This window comes from Microcebus murinus, chromosome 5 (assembly GCF_040939455.1).
Source record: "Microcebus murinus isolate Inina chromosome 5, M.murinus_Inina_mat1.0, whole genome shotgun sequence".
Taxonomy (NCBI): Eukaryota; Metazoa; Chordata; class Mammalia; order Primates; family Cheirogaleidae; genus Microcebus; species Microcebus murinus.
The window spans coordinates 107,855,981-107,879,468 of record NC_134108.1 but is presented as its reverse complement, the minus strand read 5'-3'; the positions used below and the strand labels follow the sequence as shown (position 1 = coordinate 107,879,468).

General features: G+C 39.4%; 1 protein-coding gene across 4 annotated transcripts in view; it reads left to right on the top strand.

The window, feature by feature from the left end:
- Window positions 1-23,488, top strand: part of MAPK14 (mitogen-activated protein kinase 14) — a 74,071-nt gene that overhangs the window by 2,362 nt on the left and 48,221 nt on the right. For all 4 annotated transcript variants that reach the window (XM_012746809.2, XM_012746808.2, XM_076003400.1 and 1 more), the window contains exon 2: window positions 22,158-22,287. In XM_012746809.2, coding sequence (XP_012602263.1) covers window positions 22,158-22,287 — 130 coding nt within the window. The remainder of the gene's footprint in view (window positions 1-22,157; window positions 22,288-23,488) is intronic.

The window sequence follows — 23,488 nt, the reverse complement described above, 5'->3', positions numbered from 1 at the left end:
TGACACTTGACAGTACTTTTGTTAAACAGATTTTTAAAGATAGATAATACATTGACATTCTATAAAATACAAATGTATAAAAGAATATTCAGTAAAAGTCTCCTTTCCTTTCTGTTCTCCAGCCGCACTACTTTCTTTCTTAGATACAACCACTCTTGAGTATCTTGTATGCCTTTCCAGGGAGGCAGAGTTTTTATTTGCTTGTTTGTTCAGTGGTGTTTCTACTAAAGGGATTTAAGATGTAACCTATAACATATTGCTGAAGGAAAATACAACTTGAAATTACGTGGCAGTTGACTGTAAACAAAAGTAACCTATATTGGAATGAAAATACCAGAATTTAGATTTACAAGTAAGGGCTGTTCAGAGTATTTATTCAAAGTTCTTTCGATTACCACCTTTTCAGGTGTGGCAGAAAACATTTTTTGGAACTTCTGTTAGAATCCGCTTTGAAGAATGTGTTACTTTTCTCCATCTTCATTCTTTGAGAGCACATTTAATTTTAGGGAATAACAAAGTCAATTTGAATCTAAATAATTTAGGGAATTTAGACTCAAGTCCGATGAAAAAGATTAGGCAGTAAGGTTGATGATACTGTTTTCGGTCAGATAGCAGTTGTAACTACAAAGTAATGACAATTTTTTGTGTGACTTGTTGAATTTGACCTGAAGTCTATTCTAAAAAACCTGAATTTTAGTTTAAGAAATGCAACATTATTGAAATGTTTTACAGATTTTTAATTGTATTGCTTTAAAGTGTGGTATACTTGGGTGTGTAACATTTAAAAATATTTTAAGCCTATTTTATTATTTTAATTGTTACTAAGTATAGTAAAAAAAGCAAGTGTAATAACCAACTATGAATCAGAGATCAAGGAATCAGACCAGAAATTTGAGAGTTGATAGTGTTTTACAAATAAGCCTTGCCTTTTTTAAAGAGTAAAGGGAACTAAACCGTCTTGCAGTTTTAAGGAACTTTATGCATTGTTTGTGAGGGGAAATGAAGCAAAATTGTTTAAGAAAACATTGTTGCAAAGCATTGATTTTGTGGTTTTGGGACAGAGGGGAGAATCTTTGTGGTGAGTTTAAGGAAATATAAACAGGAACTTAAGTGCCTTTCCTTTGGGGTATGGTTTTTCCAGCCCTTTTTTTTGCTGTTGATTAGAGGAGATGGGGCCCTGGTAGCCGTAAATAGATGAGAGTTGAGAATTACTTAGATCATAGTCCACCATTAATTCGACAGTATTTAATCCAACAGTATTTAAATCCAATCTGAATTTAAGCCGGATAGTGGGCTAGGTTCTGGAACCTAGTGCTGCACAAGACAGACCAAGACCATCCATTCCCTCATAGGGCTTATAGCCTAGTGTGCTTAATAACTACATTTTGTGGGTTGCTTACTGTGTTTTAGGCATTGCGCTGCACTTTATATTTATCAGTTTATAAAATATATAATGAAAACTTTAGTAAGAAGATGGCAAAATTTATGAAGAAATCAAATCTAACTTCCGAAATGCTTTGTGGAACAAGATTGTTCCAATGAATATAATACAAATAAATGAAGCTAAATTTTTTTTAGTATTAATGGCCATTCACCATTTTAAATCTTTTTTTTTTTTTTTTTTGAGAATGAGCTAGGGCACAATAAATAAAAATAAGTCATTATTAAGTTTACAAAGATGACTTTATTGACTCCTAGACAGTGAGAGGTCCGTGCCCTTTACTTTTCTAGTGGTGATAGTAGGTCCATGCTGATCTTTCTTCCCATTTACTTTTCTTTGTAATCAAAAGCAAGATAGTTGGCTGTGTTACCAGTGCCAGTCAATAAGAAGTTTTAAACATAATTAATGGCAAATATTTGTGTGATTGACGTATAAAGACTATTTTAAGAAATAATTCAGGCTGGCCACGGTGGCTCATGACTGTATTCCCAGCACTTTGGAGGCTAAGGCTAGAGGATTGCTAGAGGCTAGGAGTTCGAGATTAGCCTGGGCAACATAGCAAGGTTCTGTGTAAAAAAATTAAAAAATTTAATTTTTAATTAAAATTAGGCTGGCCACGGTGGCTCATGACTGTATTCCCAGCACTTTGGAGGCCAAGGCTAGAGGATTGCTAGAGGCTAGGAGTTTGAGATTAGCCTGGGCAACATAGCAAGGTTCTGTGTAAAAAAATTAAAAAATTTAACCCGGCATGGTGGCACGTGTCTGTAGTCCCAGCTACTTGGGAGGCTGAGGCAGGAGGATCGTTTGAACCTGGGAGTTTGAGGTTACAGTGAGCTATGATAGTGCCACTGAACTCTAGCCAAGGTGACAAAGTAAGACTATGTGTCAAAAAAAAAAAAAAAAAAAGAAGAAGAAGAAAAAGGAAGAGTTCAGTCAAGTTGGGTATAAAGCCATAGTTTATTTATCAGATCTCATTTTTTCACTAACAGTTTTTCACTGTTTCCCATTTAAAGTAAGAGTATCCTGGGCCTCCAGTTTTTCAATTCTGCCAGTTTAATTTCTTGACACTGAGAAGTACTCTGCTTTTGATTTCCCTCTAGCTCAGCCTCATAGATGATCTCTGTTGACTTTGCGTTTCACAGGCAACAGTGCAAATGTCGCTGAGCCCTTGGGGCTTAGGATTCAAAGGTAGAAGAATTCATTGGGCTAGATCACTCTCGCTTTAGCATTAACTGACATTTTTTATGGGATTTTGCAGTTTATAAAGTGTTTTCATTCAAAGCGTTATCAGTCAGTCCTCACTAGCTCCATGAAGGCCAGTATTTATTAACCCAGTTTTATAGATGAGGAGCTGCACTCATTCATTAAAGGAATGGCATACTTGTCAGTGCTACTCTGCTTTTGGTTCTGGGGTTCAACAGTAGTAGTCTCCTTTTCTGTAGATGTGGGCTGCTGAGGTTGTGTGGTGGCACCGTCTTTGTACAGTTTGCCTCCTTTTGTGAAGAAAGGGGTTACTGAGTCACGTGCAATAGAGCTGTGACTGTAGGAAAGCAATCCTACCAGTGTCATTGCCCAGCTAATCTGAAAGGTAGTGATTTAATCCACTAAAGTGATGTCTCGTCCTCAGAATTGATAAACCAAAAATGAACTCATTGCCCAGAGTAAAATTTTTTTCCAGAATAATTATTAGGCAGTGCAAATAGTTCATTCCTGAGTTTATGAATCCTATTGGATTGAAATTCTTCAGTGTACATTTATGTAAACTTGAGATTGTGTATGTATATTTGCATTATAGAAGTATAGGATATAAATAGAAATAACTGCCTCTGTAAGCCTTTGCAAATACATTAGATTTTTGCTCTTTGTAGTAAAATTTTGTATAAAGCTGATTTGTTCCTATCTAAGAGGCAACTATAGCGCTCAAAAAAACCTCATTATAAGGTGGATTCCTCTGACTTGGAACCCAGGGATTTCTTCTCTTAGTTTCCATGTACCTGGAAATCATACACATGTTTCTTCAGAAAATAAAAACAAAAACCCTCTTTAAACTTGACATGTTTTTTGTTAAAAGAAACTTTCAGTATTAGAAGTAATTTGTCTTTCACAGTGCTTCCATAAATTAAGTACAGGCATACCTCATTTTGTTGCACTTCATTTTATTGTGTACAATTCTCAGGTAATTGTGTTTTTTACAAGTTGAAGGGTTGTGGCAGACCTGTGTTCCAGCAAGCCTACTGGCATCATTTTTCCAACAGCATGTGCTTACTTCATGTCTCTGTGTCACATTTTGGTAATTCTGGAAATATTCAGACTTTTTCATTATTATATTTGTTATGGTGATCTGTGATCAGTGATCTTTGATGTTACTATATAGTAATTGTTTTGGGGCAACTCGAAGCATGCCCGTGTAAGACAGCAAACTTAATTGGTCAATGTTGTGTACATTCTGATTGTTCTAGCGACAGGCTGTTCCTCTGTCTCTCTGCCTCCCCTCGGGCCTCCCTATTACCTGAGACATAACAATATTGAAATTAGGCCAGTTAGTAACACTACAATGGCCTCCAACTGACCAAGTGAAGGGAACAGTCACATGTCTCTTTAAATCAAAAGCAGGAAATGATTAAGCTTAGTGAGAAAGGCATGTCAAAAGTTTAGATGGGCTGAAAAGTAGGCATCTTGTTTCAAACAGCTAAGTTTTGAATGCAAAGGAAAAGTTTTTGAAGGAAATTAAAAGTGCTACTCCTGTGAACATGTGAATGATAAGAAAGTGAAACAGCCTTATTGCTGAAATGGAGAAAGTTTTGGTGGTCTGAATAGATCAGCCACATTTCCTTCATGCTTAAGCCAAAGCCTAGTCCAGCAAGGCCCTAACTATCTTCAGTTTTATGAAGGCTAAGAGAGGTGAGGAAGCTACAGAAGAAAAGTTTGAAGCTAGCAAGAGTGGTTAATGAGGTTGGGTTAAAGATAGAGGCTGTCTTTATAACATGAATGTGTAAAGTAAAGCAACAAGAGCTGATGGAGTAACTGTAGCAAGTTATCAGAAGATCTAGCTAAGATAATTGATGAAGGTGACTACACTAAGCAACAGGTCTTCAATGTAGAAGAAACAGCCTTCTATTGGAAGAAGATGCCAACTAGGACTTTCATAGCTAAAAAGGAGAAGTCATGCATTGCTTGGCTTCAGAGCTTCAAAGGACAAGCTGACTCACTCTCTCTCAATCTCTCTCTCTCTCTCTCTCTCTCTCTCTCTCTCTGTCTCTCTCTCTCTGTCTCTCTCTCTCTCTCTCTTGTTTTATTTTTATTTATTTTTTTTTTTTTGAGACAGAGTCTCGCTTTGTTGTCCAGGCTAGAGTGAGTGCCGTGGCGTCAGCCTAGCTCACAGCAACCTCAAACTCCTGGGCTCAGGCGATCCTCCTGCCTCAGCCTCCCGAGTAGCTGGGACTACAGGCATGTGCCACCATGCCCGGCTAATTTTTTATATATATATCAGTTGGCCAATTAATTTCTTTCTATTTATAGTAGAGACGGGGTCTCGCTCTTGCTCAGGCTGGTTTTGAACTCCTGACCTTGAGCAATCCGCCTGCCTCGGCCTCCCAAGAGCTAGGATTACAGGCGTGAGCCACAGCGCCCGGCCCATCTCTCTTGTTTTATTTTTTTGTGAGACAGAGTCTCACTCTGTTGCCTGGGCTAGAGGGCCTTGGCACCAGCCTACTTCACAGCAGCCTCAAACTCCTGGGCTCAAGTGATCCTCCTCCTGCAGCTTCCTGAGTAGCCGGGACTACAGGTGCGTGCCACCACGCCCAGCTACTTTTTTTTTTCTATTTTAGTAGAGATGGGGTGTGGCTCTTGCTCAGACTGGTCTCAAACTCCTGAGCTCAAGGGATCCTCCCACATCAGCCTCCCAGAGTGCCAAGATTACATGCGTGAGCCACCTTGCCTGGCCAGGCTGACTTTTGTGAGGGGCTCATGTACCTGGTGACTAAGTTGAAGCCAGTGTTCATTTACCATTCCAAAAATCCTAGGGCCCTTAAAAATTATGCTAAATCTATTCTGGTCTATAAATGGAACAGCAAGGCACATTTGTTTACACATGGCTTATTGAATATTTTAAGCCCACTGTTGAGACCTACTGCTCAGAAAAAAAGATTCCTTTCAAAATATTACTGCTTATTAACCTAGTCACCCAAGAGCACTGATGGAAATATACTAGGAGATCAATGTTGTTTTAAAGCCTGCTAACACACATTCATTCTGTAGCCTGTGGATCAAGAGGTAATTTCAACTATAAGGCTATAGTTGCTGAAGACGTAGATAGTTATTCCTTTGAACAATCTAGGCGAAGGAAATAGAAAACTTTCTGGAAAGAATTCACCATTCTAGATGACATTAAGAACATTTAGAGTAGCAACATTAATGAGAATTTGGAAGAAGTTGATTCTGATCCTCATGGGTGACTTAGAGAGGTTCAAGACTTCAGTAGAGGAAGTAACTGCAGATGTGGTAGAAATAGCAAGAGAACTGGAATTAGAATCAGAGCCTGAAGATGTGTCTGAATTGTTTTAATCTTATGATAAAACTTTAACAGATGAGAAGTTTCTTATGATGATGAACAAAGAAAGTAGTTTCTTGAGATGGAGTTTACTCTGGTAAAGATGAGTGGGGAGATGAGTACATTCCAAGGTGATGGATTAGCAAGTACAAAGGCCCTCATTTAGCTAGATCAGTATGGCCAGAGCTAAATGAACCAGGGTCCAAATATAGGGGGAAAAGTAGGTGAAGGGCTGTAGATGTTTGGGGGAGCATGTAGGGTCTTATTTGCCTTTGTAAGGACTGTGACTTTTCCTCTGAGTGAGAGGAGAAACCATGGAGAGACACAGTCTATCTTACGTTTTAATAGATCACTACCCTGGGGTCCCTGTTTTTCATTTCTGTTCCTTACCCATTAGAGACATATTGTGGTTTAGGATAGAATGGGAGAGTTAGGTAAATTGGTGCAGAGCCCTTGACCCATACCCACAGTCTGATTCCAGCAGGCCCAGAGTGCCAGAGCCAGTATTTTTGTTGAGCTCCAGAAATTCAGGGTACTCCAGTCCAGTTCTTTAAATAACATGGACTTACTTCATTTTTTCAGGTTTTTGTTACCAAAAGGAAGGGAGCAAAGAGATTAGCTCTAGAGTTCAGCTGAAAAAGGAAGATTAACCTGTTGGCACATGGAGTGTTTTTTGACTTCTTTGGCTTCTGGGGTTTTTCTTACTATTGGGTCATATTTTAAAAGTCATTTTTACCTTCCTTCAACATTTAAGCATTTAAGATCTCATTTATTTTCTGTTTTATTTGGCCTTTTGTCTGCTTTACATTCCTATGCCTTTCCCCTATTATAATAATTTTAGTAGAGGTCGGACTGTTTTTACCTTTCACTAATGTCTTGGCTACAAGGCCCCAAGGACTTTTCTGTTAACTTGAATAATTCCTAGATTTGAAGGATTCCATAGAAATGTGACCTTACAAAAGCCCACACTATTTATTGTCTTTCCTGTCTTTATAGATGTAAACTCCTCTCCTCTTTCATCAAAGCTCTTTCCCTTTTACTGCTCTATCATCTGGTTGCAGAAAATAAGTTTTCCTGCAAATACAGATTCCATGGCAACATAACAAAAAGGTAATAGAACAAATGTTTATTTTGTCTGGACCTGCTGAATAACGTTAGACCCTGAACATGTTGCCTCCTGTTCCTTTTAATGATGTGGTTACAGATTTCCTTATTTTCCTGAAAACCTACTCCTCTTGAGCCTTGGTGGTATTGTCACCGTGCCTGCGACATGAAGGAAGGTGTGTGTGTGCCTTATTGTCAGTGTACCCTACAGTATGCATTGCGGGTTTTCAAGCTTATGGTTCGGACTGTAGACACCACACAACACATGACCATGTCCAAAAAGAAAGCATACCCAAGTTGTCCCCTTTGTTTTTATAAATTCATTAATTTAGTACTTCTAGCACACTGTACTAGTTGTTATGTTTATTGAGATTAAAGAAGTAATAAAAGCAGGAAAGGTCCTTGCTTCTTAACATATCAGTCTAGAGGGGACATATTTATGTTTCCTCATAGATTGCTTTGGAAGTCCTCTGTAGCTTTTTCTTTTCTACATTCTTTCAGCTTAAGTTGCCATCTCAAATCTACTTTTATATTGCTAATCCTTCTCTTGGAATCTTTTAAAATTCTTCTGTCTGTCTGTCTCTCTCTCAGATTTAGTGACTGCTACGGTTTGAACGTGTCCCATGTGTTAGAAACTTAATCTCCAATTCAGTGGCACTGGGAAATGGGGCCTAATAAGAGTTGATTAGATCATGAGGGCTCTGCCCTCCTGGGTGGATTAATGTCATTGTCAAGGGAGTGTTAGTTATCATGAGAGTGGATTGTTGTAATAGTGAGTTCACTTCCCTCTTGCCTTCTACCATTGGATGATGTAGCAAGAAGGTCCTTACCAGATGCCAGCACCTTGATGATGGACTTCCCAGCTTCCAGGACTGTGAGAAATAATTTTCTTTTTCTTTATTAATTACCCAGTCTGTGGTATTCTGTTATGGCAACACAAAATGGACCAAGACAGTGACAGTGACAGACTGGTCACTCTTTACATCTAGGACAATTTTTTTGGAAAGATACATGTTGGAAGTCTATGTCAGATAAGCCTTCCCATCTGATGATTCAGATCTAGAAAATGATGACATCAGCATGTGCCCCACGAGAAGTCACAACTTCTTTTGATCAGCCAAGGGCTCAGGAAGGCTATTTTAAGAGAAAAAAGGGACTATGATGGTAAGGGTCCTCTAGATCCTTAACCCATCCCTATACTTCCACTGGGGTAAGTAATGTCTCTGCTGTGACAGTCTTCTCACCTACAATTATGTGCCCCTAATCTTGCCCTTACTCTTTCCTGTGACATTCAGCTTGAGGTGCCTGGCTTACGCAAGTGTATATCGAACTCATCTTTCTTGTATTTCCTCATCTCTGTGGTAAGTGTAACTTGATTTCCAGAAACAATTGCTTTATTCTTAATTTCTCTAATAGCTATTTCCTTTTTTTCCTCCTGTCATATCCTTCATCTAGGGCTTTAACTGGCTTGAACCTTCTCGAACTTAGGCTTTTGAACAAATAGTTTATATTTATGTTTTTTTTCCTGGGCTATCAAATGCTGGTGACAGTCTTAGTTCTTAGTTATCTTCCTCATTCAGTATTATAAAATATGACTTCCTCGTGATCATAGTATTAAGTCGAAATGGAATATTGATGTTGTCATCTTGTATTGATATGCTTCTTATATAATTCTCTCATTTTACGTTATAAGTTTGGCTTGCCTTATATTCTGATTGCTGGTTTAGTACTCTAAGTGCCATATACTTTGAGTGATCTGCTTTGAAATGAGCAATCCTGATATTATATTGATGCTAGAGCAAAAGGAAAAGCATTAGCAAATTGAGAGAACAGGCAGTAAGTGCTGTGAGCATCTAACTAGCTGTGTTACACCCCCAAATATAGCAAAGGTTGAGTGTCCCTCATTCAAAATGTTTGAGACCAGTTAAACATCCTTTATTTAAAAATTTGAAATCCAAAATGCTTCAGTGAGCATTTCCTTTGAGTATCATGTTGTCATTCAAAAAGTTTTGGATTTTGGAGCATTTCAGATGAAGGATGTTCAACCTGTATAACCTAGGGTTATTCAACCTGTTGATATTTTGGATGGGATAATATTTTGTTGTGGGCGACTAACTTAAGCATTGTAGTATGTTTAGCAGCATCCCTGTCTCCTACTCACTAGATACTTATGGCAATTCCCAGTCGTGACAACCAAAAATGTCTCTAGACATTGCCACATATCCTAGAAGCTGGGGAGGGGGATCACTCTTAGTTGAGAACCACTTATATAACTCTATTTGGATTGACTGGCTCTGAGTAAAAACTGGGTAGGATAACTTGAATCTACCTGCAAAAAGATAGAAATGCTATATTTTCTGCTTTATAAGTTGGGGCCTCTTTAAACATGATTTTCATTATTTGTTAGAGAGTGACAGCAATCCTAATGGTCAAGGTCCTAGTGGTAACCTGGCAAGATTAATGGGTAGGAGAACTTGCACAATATGTTTGTGAAAGGCCAAGTATACCACTGGCACAATTGAGAAACAACTAATGATACTAAGGGAGACCTGATTTTCATCAATAATTGTTTTTTGCCATTGTCATAGCCCATTTTAGGGTACTGAATGTTTCTGGAAAGGAAAATTGTTTTAGGATATAGCATGTAGTCCAAATTGGTAGGTAGTATTTTCCCCAGTGTCTTTTCTTCTGGTATTTTGTTCTATGTCCTTTTTCTCCTACCTTCTTTGGGTATTTAGCCTTTTTAAACTCCTAGAAATACAATGCTGTTTAGGAAACCACAAAGAGCTGAAAATAAACTAAGGGGCAAGAAGCAATATATTGCAAATTCATTTTTTTCTACATTTTTAAAGATTCTTCACCTTGGAAGGCTTTGCTTAGTTTTTAAATACACTGAATTTTTGAAGAATCTTGTGGATCTCAGGTAGCAATAACTTGGGAAGATCAGCTTTATTTGATTCAGAGTGTGTCATTTAGATACATTATGTATGCTATTCTAATACCTTATAAGATATTATGAAATTTCCTAAATTATCTGTGGTACTGTTTTAATAACTTTGAGGTTGTAATATTAGTGTCACCATATGCAAATTTTAATAATTTAATGTGATATATATATATATATATATATATATATATATATATATATTTTAGAGACAGAGTCTCACTTTGTTGCCCAGGCTAGAGTGAGTGCCGTGGCATCAGCCTAGCTCACAGCATTCTCAATCTCCTGAGCTCAAGCGATCCTACTGCCTCAGCCTCCCGAGTAGCTGGGACTACAGGCATGCACCACCATGCCTGGCTAATTTTTTGTATGTATATTTTTAGTTGGTCAATTAATTTCTTTCTATTTATAGTAGAGACGGGGTCTCACTCTTGCTCAGGCTGGTTTCGAACTCCTGACCTCAAGCAATCCGCCCGCCTCGGCCTCCCAGAGTGCTAGGATTACAGGCGTGAGCCACCGCGCCGGCCTGCTTTATATTTTTTTCAGCTCATGAACCACTGAGTATGTGCTCTCTTTTTTTTTAACACCTCCTTAAAGAACTTTGCTGTTCAGATTTTTCCTTGTGTTTCTCTAATTCTCTTATTTCATCCTTTGGTCAGTTTTCTCTTCATTTTTCTGCTCCATGATCCATTCTTAAATTCTCTTTTCTCTTTCTGGGCATATTCTTTTTGAATTCATTATCTGATACAGTCTCAACAGTGGCCTTGTTCATATACTGTATTTTCAAATCTAATCCCAAGAATAGTTGCCCTTTGGATTACAAACCAGGTTTCCTTGCTCCAGGGTTTCCTTGCTTAGTTTCCTATACACTTCTTGAGGATACTCTTAGAGATGTAGCACTAACTTCCTCCCTTGGAATTGATTCGTGTGAAACACTTGTACGGTTCAGCCTTAGATACATGGAGCTGGTATCATCATTAGTACTGATGCATGACAGTCATTATGAAAATTGCAATCAGGGAATGAGCCAGTTACCTGAAGATTTCTATAACTCTAGGTATTAAAGCAAAATGGTTTTGAAAGTTCGAAATACATGTGTGTATATATTGATGCTCGTATTTCAGATTTACTGTAGTGAAGGAAATTTGTCAGTGATCCATTAAACAGTGGTAAGTGCCCATCAGTGTGTAACAAAAAGACACAAAGTATTAGTGAACTGTGTTAACAAGGGGGTGTTGATGTGTATAGCATTGTGGGATATAGCGGTTAGTGTGGTCTCATGGAGGAGGAAGGATTTTAAGATTATTTAGAGGGATGGGTAGTATTTGGAGAGGAGAAAGGGAAAAATTTTTGGATAATAGGAGAAAACATAAGCTAAGAGAATGGATATAAAAATGACTGCCCTAATAAGAGAGATATCTCAGGTAGCGTGAATCCAATTGTGATTCTCATTCAGGTTGTGCTTCAGAATCACTTGTGGAATTTTTAAACATACAGACACTTAGGTCCTTTCCCTAGAAATGAAGAATGAGACCTGTAGTGGGACTCAGGCAACTACATTTTTAAAAAGTCTACAATTGGTTCTGCACTACAAGTGGTTCTGATTTGTAGAACCACTTTAGTCAGTAGAGAGCTGTTAGAGTTTCTTGAGTTGTGAAGTGGCAAGAAGTATTTTAAAATTCGTCTGGCTAGAATATACAGAATGGATAGGAGGAAGCGAATGTAAAAGTCTTTAGTAATTTGTTTATGTGTGCCTCTGTTCATTCTGACTCCTGGGCTAGACTTCTTAGTTCCTCGAAGTCAGGAACTATCTATTTTTTGTTATGTATCTATTATTCTTGCATTGTGTCCTAGTCACTGGGCTAGATTCTGAGGATAAAAAGATAAATATTAACTATAGCTTCTCCTCTCCCTCACAGTCAAAATTGGGAAACAAATACGTAAAGGAATAATTGTTTTCAGTTGATTGTCTAAAGAATTGGCTACATTATGTTGGGGTTTGGTAGTGGTTCTTAGGTCCTATTAATTGGTGAATAAATGTGCATTTTAACCTATAGAAACTGTATTTTAGTTATCCACAGATTGACAATAAATGATCATGGATTTAGACTCTCTCTCTCTCTCTCTCTATATATATATATATATATATAATTTTTTTTTTTTTATTTTTTAAGACAGAGTCTCACTTTGTTGCCCAGGCTAGAGTGAGTGCCGTGGCGTCAGCCTAGCTCACAGCAACCTCAAACTCCTGGGCTGAGCAATCCTTCTGCCTCAGCCTCCCGAGTAGCTGAGACTACAGGCGTGCGCCACCATGCCTGGCTAATTTTTTTCCCCCCTATATATATGTTAGTTGGCCAATTAATTTCTTTCTATTTATAGCAGAGACAGGGTCTTGCCCTTGCTCAGGCTAGTTTCGAACTCCTGACCTCGAGCAATCCGCCTGCCTCGGCCTCCCAGAGTGCTAGGATTACCGGTGTGAGCCACCGCGCCCGGCCCCTCAATATTTTTTTTTATTATTATTTTAGAGATATGCTAAACCTGAAATTTGAAAGTAAGAGATCTAAAAATATATTTGAAGGTTTACTATGTGACAAGCCCCCATGCTACAAGTTGCAGGTATAGCATTGACCATGGAGTTATTTTGTAGTAGTACTGTGCGATCGTTTTGACTTGGAGTATTGAAAACTACCTACCTTTTATAGTTTATAAAGTACTTTCACATGATTATCTTGTTTGAGCCTCAAAAGAGCATTTTAATATAGGCAGGGCTGGTGACACTCTCATTTTATTGATTTGGAAACAGGCTTATAGAAGCTTTGCCAAGATCACCTGCTAGAAAGTGCCGAAATCAAAACTAGAACTGAAATCTTTTGACTACTGGTCTGGTCTTCTCCATATCACACTGCATATGTTTATGCTTAGTAGAATTTGTTGAGATCAGGTCGCCAAAATGCAGAACACAGCAGCTTTGTTAAATTGGAATTTCAGTGATTTTTCTAGAGCAGTAAAGAGATTCTTATCTAGTGTTCCCATAAGTGAGATGTCTTGAAAATGCCAGTATTTTGATAAAAGAATCAAGATGCTAAGTATAATGGTTTTAAGATATAGTGACAAATTATTTGATTCTCCTCCCTTTGAGAGGTGGAACTTAATTCCTTCCAGTGAGGAGCGTACTTGGTGACTTCTCTAATATATGGAATGTGGCAGAAATGATGGAGTATGACTTCTGAGGGTAGGTCATAAAAGACATTGTGCCTCCTGTCTTGCTTTTTCTCTGAGATCACTTGCTCTAGTGCACAGTTTCTCGAACTTGGCACTAATTGACATTTTGAGCCAAATAATTCTTTTGTTGTACGGGGCTGTCCTGTACATTGTAGAGTATTTAGCAGCATCCTTGGCCTCTGTCCACTAAATGCCAGTAGCATCAGCATCAATTCCCCCCTACCAAGTTGTGATAGCCAAAAATGTCTTAGTCATTGTCAAATGTTCCCTGCGGCAAGGGGGAATTGGCCTCTGTTGAGAACTGCTGCTTTAGGGGAAGCCAGCTGTCATGTTGGAAAGACACTAAAGCAGTCCACATGTGAAAAACAGGGCTCCTGCCAACAGCCATGTGAGTGAGCCATCTTGGAAATGGATCCTCCAGCGTCTGTCAAGCCTTCAGGTGACTGTTGCTGTGGCCAATATCTGGGCTGCAACCTCACCAGAGACTATGAGCCAGAACCACCGTGCTAAACTGCTCCTGAATTCTTGACCCACAAAAACTGTAAGATGATTAATCTTGTTTAAGCCATCAAATTTTGGGGTAATTTGTTATCCAGCATAGGTAACTAAGTGTTACTGTGAAAATATAATACATTATATAAGATGGAGTTACAGACTGAGGAAATAGCAAACCTTGTGAAGACATACTAATGCCTGTTATATACATACATAGTCATGTTCACAGCATGTATTTGAAGAGTGCTTTTCTGGATATGAAGCCTATAAACAGTAGTACTATAAAAGCCTTTTAATTGTAGCAGCAAGGCAAAGTTGATTGATGGTAATACTAAGTAGTCACGATGTAAGATATGATTAGTCTATTTAATATTTCAGATTTGCTTGAAAGGAGTTAAAAATTATTTTGAAGTGGTAACTTCAAAAACATTTGTTGCTGGGTATGGTGGCTCGTGCCTGTAGTCCCAGCTACTCGGGAGGCTGAGGCAGAAGGATCGCTTGAGCCCAGGAGTTTGAGGTTGCTGTGAGCTAGGCTAATGCCACAGCACTCTAGCCCCGGGCAACATAGTGAGACTCTGTCTCAAAAAAAAAAAAAAAAAAAAAAGATTTATTAGGGACATAGGCCCGGGACGCAGGGAATGATACTTACTCTTCCTAATTTGGTCCAACTTATGCTGCAAAAGCTTCTAAGCTACTAAAGCAAAATTGTTTTTCACAACTGCTTCAATTTTTACTAAGGCTCACGAAAACTGTTATTCAAACAATATGGAAATTCACCTAGATTTGCAATCTAAAAATCCAAAACCATTTGTGATTAAAATTTAAAATGCAATTAACTTTTATTTGCTGCAAGTTCCATTTGAAAGTCAAATGATTTTATACGATATTTCTTCATTAAAGCTTTAGAAGCTACAGTGGTGTCAGTTAATATATTTCTTATTTTTTTAACTGCATGAACTCTCTGCCCATGTTAGTTAACCTACTTCTTTTGATTTCCATGTGAAGTGATATATTTAAGAGAGTTCATGCAGTTAAAATATACTACTACAGGCATGTGCCACCATGCCCGGCTAATTTTTTTTTCCTTTATAGTTTTAGTTGGCCAATTAATTTCTTTCTATTTCTTAGTAGAGATGGAGTCTCACTCTTGCTCAGGCTGGTTTCAAACTCCTGACCTTGAGCGATCCATGCGCCTCAGCCTCCCAGAGTGCTAGGATTACAGCCGTAAGCCACCAGTCCCCCCCCCCCCAAAGTTCTTTCTTATGAAGTACTTTGCATTGATACTGTCCTGAGTTCAGTATAAGATCACAGGAAAAATCTTTTTCTTTCTGAAGTGCAATTAATTATAGTAGGAAGCATTTTAGAAAAGAAGTAGAGTTCATATAGTTAGAATATTTTAAAAATGGACTGAACTGTTAGTGAAATTGAACTTGTTTGTACATTATGGTGTAGTGGTTAAGAGTTCGTGCTTAAAACAAATTACCTGGAAATGAACCCCAGCTCTGCCGTTTTCTGTCTATACCCTGGGCACATTACTTAACCTCTTTGTGCCTTAGTTTGCTTGTCTGTAAAATGGAAATTATAATAATGTCTTCATGTAAGGTGGTTGTGATAATTAAAGATGTTCATATATGTAAAGATTTAAAAACAGTGCCTATGGGAGGCTGAGGCAGAAGGATCACTTGAGCCCAGGAATTTGAGGTTACAGTGAGCTGTGATCACACCATTGCAGTCTAGCCTGGGTGACAGAGTGAGACCCTGTCTCAAAACAAAGCAAAACAAAAAACAGTGCTAGCAGTAAGTACTCAATAAATGTTAATTTTTGACATTAATATCACTTTCTTGTTGGATGCTATGGAATTTATAAAATTTGAGAGCCAAATGATGTAGTTGAATTTTTTCTTTCATATTTTGAGATAGCTACATTATAAAATACTCTGTGTTATGCTTTTGTTAAGCATTTGTTGAGAATGTATTATATGCCAGGCATTATGCAAAGTCCTATGTAATATAGTGTTGAATAAAACACACTTTCTTCCTTCATGATGCTTAGGACAAGTGGGAAAGGCAGACATTACTAGTGTTTTCTTTTTGAGACACAGTCTCACTTCTGTTGCCTGGGCTAGAGTGCTGTGGCGTTAGCTTAGCTCACAGCAACCTCAAACTCCTGGGCTCAAGCGATCCTCCTGCCTCAGCCTCCCGAGTAGCTGGGACTACAGGCATGCGCCACCATGCCTGGCTAATTTTTTCTATATATTTTTAGTTGGCCAATTAATTTCTTCCTATTTTTAGTAGAGACCGAGTCTCGCTCTTGCTCAGGCTGGTCTTGAACTCCTGACCTTGAGCGATCCTCCCTCCTCGGCCTCGCAGAGTGCTAGGATTAGAGGCATGAGCCACCACGCCCGGCCGTTAATGTCTAATATTTGAGCTTTACCATGGACCAGGCTCTTTGCTAAACCCACTATAAAAGTTATTACATTTAATCCTAACAAATACCCTACTGATTAGATATAAACATAATCCTCATTATATATATGATATGGAAAGTATTTAATTAACTTTCTTGAGATTATATAGCTATTAAGTGACAAACTGGAATTAAAATCCAGATAGTCTAATTCCAGAGCCCCAGTCCTTATTTAATTATTCTGCTGGATGGTAAATAAATATGATAATAAATTATGGTTGTTGGGGTCTCTAGGATACTGATTAATCCTAGCCTGCTTTTTGCTGAATAGATTCAGGAGTCAAATAGAGATAATAAAAAAAATATGTACTTTATTATTAGTAAAGCTGGCATGGAGAATGGCTTGGTTGAGTAAGTGAAGTGGGCTTCTTATTTCATCTCCAGTGAATTGAACTTACATATTCAGACACAGGCAGATCAGTTAGAAAACTGCTGGCATTCCTTGCTCCCTAGCAGGCTTACCGTGGAGGAGAGGAGAAAGCGCTCAGCCTGCAGGTGGCAGGCAAACTCTGAAGTGGGGAGTTGAGGAAGCTGGGTCACATAGGAGCAATGGCCATTTTTCCAGTCTCACCAGAGCTAGTTTAGAATAGAGTATAAATTTATTTGCTGCTTCTGAGGGGGAAGAAGTTACTAATTTATGGGTTCGTAGGAATGAGGGGAGTAGAAGAAAACCCCCTTTTCTTTATGTGGGATAAGGAAGGAGTCAATGAAGGTATTGTGACAAAGAGTAACTGCCTGGGACCTCTTAGATACATCTCTAAGGGGCCCACTGTTAAAGCCAGGCGTCCTCAAACCACGGCCTGGGGCCACATGCTGTCCACCCAGCACATTTATCCGGCCCTCCCGGTGTTTTTGCCGCAGCTGCCTGTCCTGCTTAGCAGCCGACTAGTCCCGGGCCCGCAGTGCGCACTCTCCAATGGTCTGAGGGACAGTGAACTGGCCCCCTGTTTAAAAAGTTTGAGGACCCCTGGTTTAAGCTAATACTTGAAGGACAAGGATTTAGCAATGGGATGAAATGGTTGAAGAAGAGAATCCTAGCAACCAGAAACAGTCGGTCTGAATAATTAAAGGAACTGAAAGGGGCGGTACGTTTCAAGGGTCTGAATAGTTAAAGGAACTGAAAGGAGCATGAGAGGGAAGGAAGGAGTATCACAAGAGCAGGTTGAAATGGTCAGTGGCGGTTGGATCCCCTGGGTCTTGTAGGCCATGATAAGAAATTTGCATTGTATTCTATATACCAAAGAAATTTTTTGAAGGACTTCAAGCAAGGGAGTAGTGCAGCCTAATTTTTATTTTTTTATTTTTGTCTAATTTGTATTTTTAAAAGACTGTTTTAGATGTTTGTGGAGAGTATATCAGAAAGGGGCAAGATAGGAGGCAGGGGAGACCAGTATAAGAATGTAGGCTGGTGGTGAGGGAGGATGACATGGCTGATACGATAGCAGTGGAAATGAAGAGAAGTTGACTCTGAGATGTATTTTGGAGGTGGAAACCACAAGACTGGCTGATAGATTTGGTTAGGGGCCAGAAGACTGGTTAGGAGGAAAGGGAGAAATCCAGGATGAAAATCAGGTGTCTGGCTTGAGCAACTGTCCATTTATAGAGATTACAGAGACAGGGAGAGGATAGTTCTGGGTGTTATGACCTTGCTAAGTTTAAGGTGCTTGTGTGTCTTTCATATGGTGATGTCAGATAGGGCTCAGAGAAGAGATTTCAGTGAGAGACATAGATTTGGGAGTTTTCAATGTATGAGTGGCATTTAATTTAAAGTCATAGGTATAGATGAGATTATTTAGAAGAAGACTGTGGGAGAGAGCAGAGGGCCCAGTACCATGCACTGAAGATCTCCAACATACAGAGTTTGAGTAGAGGAAGCACATGCAATAGAGACAGAGACAGAACTGCCAGGGAGGTCTTAGGAAACCAGTAGAAGTGTTGACATAGACTCCAGGATGGAGAGGGTTTAGAGAAAGGGGCAGTGGTAACCATGTCAATTACTAATCTAAAAAAGTGGCTGTGGATTTGGTAATAGCAGTCATTAATTACCTTGAGAACAGTTTCAGTGGAATGGATTGAGGATAGAATGGAAGTTAGGTAGGTCTGTGCTTCTCAAACCTAGAGAAGTAGTTAAATCACCTGGAGATCTTGTCAAAACGGCCCAAGATCCTGCATTACTAATGAGCTCCCAGGTAATGCCAATGCTGCTGGTCTGTGGAGCACACTTTGAGTAGCAGAGGTATAGATTAGTGGTTCTCAAACTTTAGTGTGTGTTAGAATTACTTGGAGGGCTCTATAAAATACAGATTACTGGACCCACCTCAGAGTTTCTGATTCAGTAGCTCTGTGGTGGTACCTGATAATTTGCATTTCTTGTAAATTCCCTGGTGATACTGATGCTGCTGGTCTGGGAACTACACTTTGGGAACCTCTGGTGTAGATGAGTTTTTGGAGAACTTTAACTGTCATAGAAGAACATCAAGGGAAGTCTTTTGTTTGTTGAAGATGAGAAATAACTAGAGCATATTTATACTGGTAAGAATGATCCAGTAGATAGGAAGAAACTGATGATCCAAGAGACAAGGGGAATGAAGAAGTGAAATTCTTGAAGATGAGGGGATGGCTCCAAAGCATGTATTCAGGTCTTGGGTTTTGATAAGAAACCCACTTCTACTGGTTTCCTAAGACCCCCCTGGCAGCTCTGTCTCTATCTCTATTGCATGTGCTTCTTGTACTCAAGCTCTGTATGTTGGAGATCTTCAGTGCATGGTACTGGGCCCTCTTCCCTCTCCCACCCTCGGGACATGTGTCTTTAGTTACAGCAAGAAGGAGGGTAGAGAGGATGGGTCCAAGTGCAGATGGATTTATAGTTTTGGTGGTAGGCGGATGGAGCTACCCTTTGGTGGTTTCTGTTTTCTCAGTGAAGGCAAGGGCAACTCTTGAGGCAGGAGGGCGAGTTGGAGGTTTGAGAGATAACATGCCAAATGATCATTTTGGAGTATGAAAATGAACTGACTGGGAAAAAGTGACAGTATTGAGAGCCTGTTTGAGGTTAAGGTCAGAAATTGAAAATGAAACCAATCTGTTTGCACATTCTTTTTTCTTCTGCCAGAGTTAGGTCCTCGGATTCATACATGGAGAATTAAATGGTCAAGATCACCCAAGGTTAGACTTTATCCAGCTGAGTACATCAGAAACAGAGGGTGCAAGGGATTGATCATAGTCATGGAACAGGAAGGGAAACGAAGACAAGAGAGCGCTGAGGGTTAGATACAAGCAATGATGATGAGGTCAACACATCAACTTGTCAGGGTCCAAGTAAACTAGGTTTGTGGTAGAAAGTGAGTGCTGGCATTCAAAATGATTTAGGTGGAGCAGTTTTTGGTGGGAATAGATGTCTAGGGTGTGACTATGAAGGTAGCTGGATAAGGTGGAGTTTCCTAGAGAGGTCAGAAAATGAGGATGGTGGATATGCCCTTCAGCTGGACATTGAAGTTGCCAAGAATGATGACGGAAGTTGGGAGCGGAGTCAGATAGGAACTAACTTTTCAGTGATTGATGGAAAATTCCACATCAGTGGATGACAGCAGCAGAGAGGGAGAGAGAATTTATCAGGGTTGTGAGCAGGGGCTTTTATAGAATAGATGGAAAGTGATGGTCTTAAAGTGGTCATGGTTGGCAAGAATTCCTTCCCCACTTACTAGCCATGAGGTACCTGGGCTATGAGAGAGAGGTGCCCTCTAATGGCAGGGCTGTGAGAGAAGTAGTGTCTTCTAGGTATGACCTAGTTTCACAGAGATAGAGGGAAGGGTTGGAAAGGAGGTAGAAAATTTATAGAAGTTTATCAAAAATTGGGAGTTGAGAATGAGGGCATAGCGTAAGGGTTTGGGAGTGAAAGGAGGGGAACTGGAGTAGATACAGAGCTGTAAAAGAGGCTATGGTGGGGAAAAGAGAGTTTGGTAATAATGGATGACCAGAAAGCCTTAGATGTTCATTAGAGACTGAGATAAACAGGGAGGCGTGATGGAATTTGCCTTTGACAGTTTCTAAAAATAATTAAAACACACATCAGATTTTTTGCTGTAGATGTCCTACATCAGAGGTCCCCACCTTTTTGGCACCAGGGATCAGTTTTATGGAAGACAATTATTCCATGGATGGGGAGATGGGGTGGGGGTGGGGTAGGGGATGGTTTCAGGCTGATTCAAGCACATTACATTCATTGTGTACTGTTTTCCTATTGTTATTATGTTGGAATATATAATGAAATAATTATACAACTCACCGTAATGCAGAATCAGTGGGAGCCCTGAGCTTGTTCTCCTGCAACTAGATGGTCCCATCTGGAGGTGATTGGAGACAATGACTGATCTGACAGGAGGTGGAGCTTATGGGGCCCATGGGAAGCCATGCGAGCCATGGGAAGCCATGGGAGCCATGGGAAGCCATGGGAGCCATGGGAAGCCATGGGAGCCATGGGAAGCCATGCGGGCCATGGGAAGCCATGGGGGCCATGGGAAGCCATGGGGGCCATGGGAAGCCATGGGGGCCATGGGAAGCCATGGGGGCCATGGGAAGCCATGGGGGCCATGGGAAGCCATGCGGGCCATGGGAAGCCACTGTAAATAGAGATGAAGCTCACCTCCTGCTGTGCAGCTCTGTCTCTCACCATAGTCCTACATGATCTAGCCTCTGCCTGCGTCTCTGACCTCATCCCTTTCTCCTCTCCCTTTGCTCCCTGTGCCTTACTCACACAGGCCAACTCACTTTCTCTCGCTTACTCCAGAGCGCCATACTTTTCCTGCTTCTGCTACTTTTTTCATTTGTTTGTTTGCACTTGCTGTTCTGAGAGATAGCAGAGCCAGGCGGTTAATAGAGCAAGCTCTGAATCCAGACTCTCTGCTTTGCCACATTTAGCTTTGTGACCATGGGCAAGTTTATTAACCTCTCTGTGCTTCAATTTCTTTGTGTGTAAATGGGGGAATGATAATAGTACTTATTTCATAGGGATATTAAAGGGCTTAGAACTGTTCTTGTATGGGGTAAAGACTCAGTGAATGTTAATATTAACCATTATTATTTCTTCTGCCTGAAGCTTTTTCCCCTGTATCTTTACGTAGTTAAGGCTTTCATCATTCAATTCTCTACTCAAATGTATGTCCTCAGATATCGTAGCTAAAGTAGCATAACTCTGCTAGCTTTCTGTCACTCTTTATTCCGTTAGTCTGTTTTATTTAATCCTAGCATTCATCAGTATTACAAATAATTTTATTATTTTACTCTTCCCCCATTTCCTGAGGGCAGGGATTTGTTGACATTTTTCCTGCTGCATCTCAGCCTCTAGATAGTGACGAATACTTTGTAGGTGCTCAAGAAATACTTGTCCCAACTCATTGTCCTGGAAACGTGGTTTTCAAGGCCTCTATTCTGTTCAGGCAGCATGTGGTGGTAAGGTGACAGTGAGGTCCAGGCAGGGAAAACAGACTCCAACTCTATGTTTATCAATCCATTGGCTCTTCTAGATCAGGCAGCTGCCTGTTTTTGTAAACTTTATTAGAACACAGCCACACCCATTTTTAAAGTTACTATCAGGCTGCTCTCTTGCTACAACCAACAGAGTTGAGTAGTTGTAACAGAGAGCTTAGGGCTTGCAGAGTCTGAAATACTACTATCTGGCCGTTTACAGAAAAAATTTGCTGACTTCTGATTTTGAAAAGTCTAGAAGGAAACACCAAAAGTAATAATAGAGGCTTTATTTGGATAGTGGGATTATAGGTCATTTTGATTTTTATCTTTATACCTTTTTTGTATTTTGTTACAGACCCATTTATTAATAATTTGGAAATGAACTAACCTTCTAAATACTCAAAAATTGTATTTGGAGCACTTTCAATGGTGAGTTTTTTGGTTTATTTTTCTCTTATTTTTTTTCTTTTAGTGCTGCTTTTGACACAAAAACTGGGTTACGTGTGGCAGTGAAGAAGCTATCCAGACCATTTCAGTCCATCATTCATGCCAAAAGAACCTACAGAGAACTGCGATTACTTAAACACATGAAACATGAAAATGTAAGTTATTCATCCAAGGAAGAACAAATTTTGTTTTTGAATAAACTGGAAAAGAGTGTTTTAATTAATTACTATAAATGGAAATACATTGTAGTGTGTCAAACTTTGGTCCTTGCTTCTCATACTGGGTACATCTTGAAATAAAATGGTACATCTTCCTGAAGTTGTAGTTTTACTCAAAGATTTTTAGAGGGGAAACATTCTTTAAAATTTTAAAATAAAAGAGGGTATATTGGCCAGGCGCGGTGGTGCACACCTCTAATCCTAGCACTCTGGGTGGCTGAGGCAGGCGGATCATTTGAGCTCAGGAGTTTGGGACCAGCCTGAGCAACAGCAAGATCCCTCTGTACTAAAAAAATAGAAAGAAATTAGCTGGACAAATAAAACACATATATATATATATATATATATATATATATATATATATATATATATATATAAAAATTAGCTGGGCATGTGGCACATGCCTATTGTCCCAGCCACTCAGGAGGCTGAGGCAGAAGGATTGCTTGAGACCAGGAGTTTGAGGTTGCTGTGAGCTAGGCTGATACCAAAGCAGTCTAGACTGGGCAACAAAGTCAAACTCTGTCTCAAAAAAAAAAAAAAAAAAGGGTATATTATATAGTACAATACAAAATTCACAAGAATTCTTAAGAGAAAATACTAAAGTAGTAAAAATAAGTTTTATATTCTTTGCCTGATTTGCCTGTGTTGTGGGTTATTTCAATGGAAAAATTTGAGGAAGAGTGCTTTAGGCTCATTGAAAATTCTATCAAATATGGCTTTTTTTTTTTTTTTCTTTTTTGAGACAGAGTCTCACTCTATTGTTGGGGCTAGAGTGCCGTGGCTCACAGCAACCTCAAACTCCTGGGCTCAAGTGATCCTTCTGCCTCAGCTTCTTGAGTAGCTGGGACTACAGGCATGCGCCACCATGCCTGGCTAATTTTTTTTTCTTCTATATTTTTAGTTGTCCAGCTAATTTTTTTTATTTTTAGTGGAGATGGGATCTCGCTCTTGTTCAGGCTGGTCTTGAACTCCTGAGCTCAAATGATCTTCCCGCCTCGGCCTCCCAGAGTGCTAGAGTTATAGGCATGAGCAACCACGCCCGGCTATTATTTTATGTTTACTTTAGTAATAAGTTTTCTTTTTAACCTTCTTCAAGAACAGCTTTTCTAGATGCAGGTATTTTATTACAATATTT